We start from the raw sequence: 8,202 nt of genomic DNA on the forward strand, positions 1-8,202 counted from the left end.
GAAGTTTACAGAATGTCAGAAATGCTGCTTTTGGGCCAAGTAAAGTTATAGCTCCATCCACTATTATCGGCATCCCTGTTAAAGATGTATGAAAATACTTTGAGTGCAGCGTACGGAGTCTGTGTTAACTGATTCACACAGGTTTCAAACATTTAATTAAATTTTTTTAATTTGTCCAACAAGACCTATTATTTTTCAAATTCTTCCCAGATAAGCCTGTTAATCTAAAACCCTGCAGAATTTTCACTGGTGCTTTTCCTTCATTTATTAAAATAAATATCTGCTGTATCAACCTTAAACACAAAAGTTAAAAATTAAATTTTTTAAGAGTTGCAACATAAAAATAACTGATACCGATTTCTGACACACTTGCAATGCTGACAATAATGTCGAGTGGAGTGAGGTGTTCAATGAAATATGATGTGCATATTTTTAGGTGCATGTTTAAAAGCACAAAGCAAATAAAATTTCAGAAATAAGCAATGCAGTTCTCTGGAAATGCTATTACAAACGGTCATAGATTTTGCAATGTAGATATGAGAGCTTCCCTGCCCTGCTTTTCATCAACATTAATGACCACTTCCTAGGACATCAATGGAAACGCAGCTGAAAACAGAGTAAAAATAATTCATTTAGTGTGACAGAGATTACAGTAAATATAAAACAATATAAAAACTGTTGTCAATGAGGATACCCATAATTAACCTGGTTTTCTTTTACTATACCTTTATTTAATCAATTTATAAAAGCTTTTCAATGACCTTTTCCCCCATGTACTTTAAGATAAACATATAAATCTAAATATTGCTGCATCAGCTTTTAAAAACTTGTAAAATTCCATTTCAACCTTTTTAAAAAACAATTTTTATTTCTGAAGATGAAAATAACATCATATAAACTTGGAAGTCATCGCAGCCATAAAACATTTGCAAAAAATGCATTTGATTCTAAAACTGCTAAAAAATAAAAGAAATACTATAAATTCTGTTTAGTGAGACCCCCTGAAATGTTGGCAACCACAGTACAGACAGGGAAAGGGTGTTCAATAATATTTAATTTGCATTGTTTCACAAACATGAATGCGCATTTGAAACCACAAAGAAACATTATCCAAAGCATACAGTGGATCTCAGAAGTATACACACCTCATCAAACTGTCAGATCTTTGTTGTGTAAAAAATGTCACCATTATAAATTATTTTGAAACATTTTTTCACCATTAGTGTGACATTTGTTCTGTACAATTCAACTGAAAAAAAACAAAACGTGTTGCATCAATGTGCACAACCTTGACCAGCACCTTTTGGTTCAATTTTAGCATTTCGTTTCTTGAATTCACACCTAACATCAAGTAAATATAATCAACTAAAAATAAAGTTCAAGTTTCCCTACAGATATTCCTGAAATGTACTTAATGTGTCTTTTATAGCTTAAAGAGAAATTGTGGAGCCTGAAAATCATCTAATTGAACAAAGGCATCAGTCAGGAGAAAGATACTAAACAAAATCCATAGCAGTAACAGTGAGAACAATTAGTACTTGTGTAACAAAAGAGAGATCACAAAAATCTGCCTCTTCTCGAAAAGTGCCAAATTGTTTGACTGTTTAACAGACAAATATTTCTAACTGTTGTTCCATTTTGTGTCTTTTCTTGTACAGTGTCCTTGAGTGACCTATAAGTCGCTTTGAAATTAAATGCATTATTAAAACAACATTACAGATACTGGTCTGCGAAACTGCAAAGAGCTTGGCACCAACGATAAAGAAGCTGCAGGAATTTCCAAAGGCCACTGGCTATGTTTTAAATATGTATGTCTGGACTACGAAGTAGGGTTTCAAAACAGATGCCTTTTCTTCCCAAAGAAAATATCCAGGCCTGGATAAAATAATCTAAACGAATTTGGTCTAATGAAACCAAACAGATTTTTGGGGTACAATTACAAACTGTACAAACTTTTGATCTAGGGTTACTTTCCTCCAGAGGAAACTGTGGTTTGGGTGAAGAAAATTACAGAAAGCGCCAAATACTAACTAGTTTTTATCCAAAACCTTCAGCTGTCTACCTGCAAGACCAAGATGAACATGGATTCTTTTTTTCAGCAGAGTCCAAGCAAACAATCAACAAAAGAGCAGATCTGACAGAAAATATGAAGAGGGATGTGGACAAAATCTGATAGATTTGAAGAACTTTTGCAAGAGGCTGCTACTAAAAAAGAATAAATGCTGCTTTTGAACTATAATGTGCATTAACAAACTATTACCTTCATTGTATGTATAATTATGAAACCATGTTATCGTAGCCCTTTTATTTTTTTACACGTTTTCCCTAATCGTTTTTTGTAATTTATTGTACAGGATTGATGTCACATTAAAAAGTGAAAAAACGTTTTTATGGTCTTGTTTTATATGGTCTCTAAGAGTGGTGCATGCAGTTTGGAGATCCATTGCACATACCAAACAAATGCTGAGTTAAAATATCTACCTAGTAGATGTTTCTGTACTTTGCACATAATCAAGATTTCAGGGTGCAACGGGGGATTGAATATTTTTGCAATACTGTTCAATGTAATTTTTCATGAGGTCTTGGAATCCCTACAGGTTGTCATAGATTTTGCAGTGCAGATATGCCAGCTTCGCTGCCCTGCTTTTCCTCAGCATTGACGACCACTCCTGATGGCTCAGCTCTACCACCCTGTATCCTGCTATCTTCAAGTGTCGTCTCTTCATGGCATGAAGGCCCAGCAGCTGCTGTGACTGTGCGCAGTAGTGGTTCCTGCTGGAGATCTGGACTGCGATTTTGATCGGGCCTTTGAAGCCTTGGCAAGCAGAGTCCTGGTGAGTGGAGTCTCTTCGGCTGGGTTTGGTGAGAGTTTCTATCATGTCATTGGTCAAATCTAGAACTGAATCAAAAAGTCTCCCACCTTCGTCAGGTGGTAGCCTTTGGCATGGTGTGGGTGTAACTTTAACAGAGGAAGCTAAGGAATCTGTGGTGTTTTTGCCTTTTATTAACTGTGCTAAAAGTTTGTCGGTTATAGGTATTCCCGAGTTTATTTTCTCCAAGCTTTGGGGAGAAGGAATCATGGTGGCACTCTGCTTTGGACACAGTAGGTTCACAGGTACAGGCTGTCCGTTGGAGTCTAGATGCACTTCGAGGTCGATGGAGCGAGTGTGGGGTAGGATCATTCTCTTACATACAAACTTGTCTCCCCCGAGAAGATCCTGAAGAGCTGATTCTGCCTCCAAAACCTCTGGTTTCAGGCAAACGTCCGACTGCGCGAACTTCCACAGCATTTCCGCCACCTCTTCCCTGAGTTCGCCACTCAACCGTGGGCCTTTCCACTGAGGCAGTTCCAGAGCCACAGCTCCATCCAAGGTGAACATGTCTTTTTTCAGCTCCAGCTGAGAGTTCCTCAATGATAAGTAGACAAACTCAGGGCTTAGAGCTAATGTAACAAGGTCCTCTGGGAACTGAGAGACAAAAGCCAAACCTAGAAGGCCAGTCAGAAGGTGTTCAGGGTATCGCTGGAACTCTGCTTTCCTCTTCCTCAGGGCATCTATCAGGCTTGGATAGAAACCCGGACTCTGAATGGGAAGAAATCCTAAGGTGCCAAAGGCCCACAGGAGTTTGCTTGAGTCTTTACTCCTGCAATGCGGAACTAGAGAGGGAATGCTCTCTGCAACAGAAGTCAGGATGCTGTCGTTGCGGTAATGAAGAGCTGAACAAGTTAAAGTCACATGCATTAGGCCCTGGACTCCCATCCGGTGGGTCCGTCGAGGAACTTCCTGTGCCATGGCTTCCAGCCACGTCCTGTGATAAAGATAACTGAAACGCAGGTATTTCAGCACATTGACCATTGCAAAGTCACCCATCTCAGTCACAAAAGAGAGTGCCCTATCAACAATACGAGTAACTGCACCCTCTGAAAGTGAAGTTTGGGATTTAAAGAGTCCCAGACATACAGTGCCGACCTCCTCAGGATGCAGTTGTGATAAATGACGCATAAGAAGTTGCTCTACAGGACGGATCAAGTCTTTTGGACAGTGCCTACCTTCGCCAATTATATAAAGCAATTGCACCAGCTCAGGGGCTCCTACCTGTCCCACATGAAGGTGAACTGAGTCATAGAGGCACTGCAAGTACTGTGGCACCTGCCTCCCAATACAGCGCCACAAGTCAGCAGCTAATAACAACTGATGTAAGGTCAGCTGGTTGGCCTGGCGTCTCAGTTCGGCTTCAAACACATCGAGCACAGTGTGGGACGCAGGAATCTCCAACCACACAAATGACTGCAACACCTCCAGCAGCTGTACCTCAGAGAAGATGCGGAGGTGCTCCACAGAATATTGGAGAAGCATGATAAAGCGCTGGTCACTTAACAGCAAAGGCATCTTGTCTGGTTGCAACTTGCTGAGCTCCACAAGAAACTGTGACACATCAGACGGCTTCATCCTGCCCTTTAAAACAGACACTTTTTGAAGTAGTGGCAATACGTCTACCCATTCTATTGGGTGAGGTCGCTGGGTGAGGTTGAGGGACAGAGAAGTGTACTCTGGTCTGCATTTAAGGAAAGCTCGTGTGTCAACTTTAACATCTGGTGGTACTTGCTTCCTGTTGTAGGACAGTGCAGATGGTGCCTCAGTTTCAGAAGCCTTGTTAAAAGCTAAATCAAGTAGTGTGTTTTTGGAGCTCGAGAGGTGTCGCGAGCAACTCACGCTGTAGCGATTGCTCTGCTGCCAACAGGAGGGTGCTTGAGCACTGAAACATTGCTCCTCTTCATAATTATCCGTCTGACTGTGAGAATTAGCAGAGTTCCTCGTAACGTGATGATATGACAAAGGATTGTAATGCAGTCTGTATTCGCCTCGGAATGAAGCGTCCTGGTGTTCCAACACTTTCTTGTTTTCCTCCTCATCGGTTATTTCTTCCTTTGGTTTGGTGTGAATGAGCTGAGCTTGGGTGAAACGTTTTCTCCAGCCAGGGAGGAAGCGAACCCGTCGGCACAGCACACGGGTTGCCATCAGTGCGCCACGCTGAAATGATTTAAACAAATGAAAATGCTGAGTCGGCTTGAGAGTATAATGGCAAACAAGAATAGAAATTGGCCTTACATCATTTTCTAAGCACAATATGAGCAACTTAGTTCATTCAAACTAATGTGGATTACAGTGCCTTGCAAAGGTATTTGTGCCTCTTGAACTTTCTTAAATTTTGTTATGCAACAACCACAATTTTCGATACATTTTATTGGAATTTCCTGTCATAGACCAACATAAAGTGGTACATGATTGTGAAATCTAAGACAGATTATATATATTTTTTGTTTAACAAACCAAAATCTGACAAAACAGTTGTGAAGTGCATTTGTATTCAGTCAATTTTACTCTGATGCCCCTAAATAAAATTAAAACTGTGCAAAAAATCACTTTCAGAAGTCACCTAATTGGCAAATAGATTCCAGCTCTAACCTGTAGTAAAGTAACAGCTGTTCGATAAAAAAAAGTAGTTTACATCACCTCGTAATTAATGTTTGTAATATCACAATTGCAAATGAGTGCTTGGATGCAATATTTGGTTGAATGTTATTTTCAGTCCCACACATGAATATTCTTGATCTGATAAACAACTTTTTCCCTGTCCTAGCCTTGACCTTAAGTATATTTTTAGTTGCTGAAATATAAAGCTCATAAAGAGAAGTCTAGACATTGTGATAAAATAAAAGAGAAGTGTCAGAAAAACAGCAATATTTAGCAGGCAAAGAGAGCGTTCATACAGCAGCTCAGACAGCAAGTCTGGAGGAGCCGCAGACATCTGCAGCTCGGGTGGAATCAATCATTATGGCAATTATTAGTTGAGCAGTTTAACATTCTGGCAAAAAAAACAAAACAGCAATTGTTGAAAGAAAGAGATATTTGGACTAGTTTAGAGCAAACAGGTGGAATCATGGACATATGCACTTCATATAAGTTCATATAACAACGCTCTGTGTAGTGGAAAACTAACCCTGCACATCATTCTGAAAACACAATCCTCACAGTGAAATGTTGTGGTGACAGCTGTGGGGATGCATTACTTCAGCAGGGACAGGGAAACTGCTCATAGTTGATGCTAAGACTGACGGAGCAAATGAAAGGAAAATAGTGGAAGGAAATCTGTAAAACACTTAAAACTGTGACAAAGGTTCATCTTCCAGCAGGAGCATAAGCCAAAACCTACAGCCAGAAGTACAATAGACTGGTTTAGATCAAACCACAGTCGTTGATTAGAATGGTCCAGTCAAAGTCCAGACCTAAATCCAATTTAAAATCTGAGACAAGACTTGAAATTTTGTTTTTCACATATGCTATCGAACGTGTCTGGCTAAGCTTGAGCCATTTTGCAAAGAATTCAGTCTCTAAATGTGCAAATCTGATGAAGACATATTCCAAGAGAGCTGAAGCTGCAACTGAAGTAAACAGTGGTTCAACAAAATACTGATTCTGAATACAAATGCACACCACATTTTCCTAATTTTTTATTCACAAAGCATTCTACTAATTATTTTTCTTGCACTTTATAATTAGGAAATACTTTGTGTTGATCTATCACAAAAAATCCCAACTAAACATTAAGGCTCATCACTGCCAAGTAAGAAAATGTAAAAAGTCAAAGCATAAGAATACTTCTACAGGACAGTGTATATTGATGCAGAACAAGCTACAAATGACCAGTAAACATCCAGTCTGAGAACCACAATATTTATGTGATAAAAAAAAAAAAAACATTTCCTTAAGTCACTTTTAAAGCACAATACATAAATATTTGATAAAACACTAAATTACAGACTCAGGCGATGTCATACATAATCCTTTTATTTTTACAAAATGTTATCAAGGCTCTTATTTTATTTAATCTATAAATGACTACTTGCCCACTCTGCAATCGAAAATAATGCCAGTGAAAAAAAGCGCTTAATTTTAACTGTAGGCAAAAGCCTTGTTTGACAAACGTCAGTCAGTCATTTTCTACCGCTTATTCCATAGTGGGTCGCGGGGAAGCTGGTGCCTATCTCCAGCAGTCTGTGGGCGAGAGGCGGGGTTCACCCTGGACAGATCACCAGTCCATCACAGGGCAACACACAGACAACCATACACACTCATTTATACACCTAAGAGAGACCAATTAACCTAATAGGCATGTCTTTGGACTGTGGGAGGAAGCCGGAGTACCCGGTGAGAACCCACGCATGGGGAGAACATGCAAACTCCATGCAGAAAGACCCCCGGCCGGGAATCGAACCCAGGACCTTCTTGCTGCAAGGCAACAGTGCTACCAGCGTGCAGCCCTATTTGACAAACGTATTGTGTAAAAATATATACTAACCCAAATAAATGCACGTACGTGCTGGTTGGTCTTTTAGAGTAAAGTTCTCTGTTAATCACTAAACATATTGCTACATAGAAATGGGACATTGCCCAAAGTCCGTGTTGCGTCTCTGTTTTAACTCAGCTGCTTTGTGTCGACACGATAAGCTTCTACATTATTTGAAAGGTCTCATTTTATGATAAGGTTTTTTTGCTTTTTTTAAACTCACCTTCTATCCTTCAACCCAAGTCTGAGAGACGCCATTCAACCTCATGGAAACGTGCACAGAAAACACATTTAACGTTTCAGAGGTGTTTCAATCACCCCGGAAACAAGATGATCTAATTTTCAAAACAAAAGAATGACACGTTGTTGCAGACAAGACGACGGGTATTTATAATATTTTTTGACTATATATTTGTCTGTTAATTTGTTATCTTGTTAAATATTAATAGGCTGAATGTATTGATAAAAGTTTAATAAATTCTGTTGAACTGCTTTGTGGGTTGATGTTATTGTATTGTGAAAGAGAAACACTTCCGGGGACAGGGACAGCTTCATCAACTGAACAGCGTTTGACCTATGGCAACCGGTTAGGCTCAAACAGCAGGAAACAGAAATCCGATTTCAGAAATACTGATCCTGAATTTGTAATTTTTAAAACAATTTTTTAGAACTTGAATGCTGTGAAAACCTATTTAATTTTAATCATGAACTATTTCTGGAGAACATTTTTATTTTTAATGTATCTTTAATTTGCTTTTTATAATACAAGACTGAATGTTGTCTAAATTGCTTTCATCAATATATATAAAGTTAAATTCACCATATATTGCACATTTTTAATTAAAAGCAGCATTT

The 8,202-nt window shown here is 39.0% G+C and overlaps 1 protein-coding gene across 1 annotated transcript; it reads right to left on the minus strand.

The window, feature by feature from the left end:
- Positions 1-1,034: 1,034 nt before the first annotated feature.
- Positions 1,035-7,703, minus strand: LOC124871929 (FAST kinase domain-containing protein 5, mitochondrial). Its single transcript, XM_047371561.1, has 2 exons — positions 7,571-7,703; positions 1,035-5,030 (listed from the first exon to the last, which is right to left on the minus strand). The coding sequence occupies exon 2, from the start codon at positions 5,016-5,018 to the stop codon at positions 2,592-2,594; it is 2,427 nt and encodes an 808-aa protein (XP_047227517.1). The 5' UTR covers positions 5,019-5,030; positions 7,571-7,703; the 3' UTR covers positions 1,035-2,591.
- Between the last annotated feature and the right edge of the window lie 499 nt (positions 7,704-8,202).

This window comes from Girardinichthys multiradiatus, chromosome 7 (assembly GCF_021462225.1).
Source record: "Girardinichthys multiradiatus isolate DD_20200921_A chromosome 7, DD_fGirMul_XY1, whole genome shotgun sequence".
Taxonomy (NCBI): Eukaryota; Metazoa; Chordata; class Actinopteri; order Cyprinodontiformes; family Goodeidae; genus Girardinichthys; species Girardinichthys multiradiatus.

Excerpts from the sequence above, each read along its gene's own strand:
- LOC124871929 (XM_047371561.1), bottom strand. The coding sequence starts at position 5,018 with ATGGCAACCCGTGTGCTGTGCCGACGGGTTCGCTTCCTCCCTGGCTGG.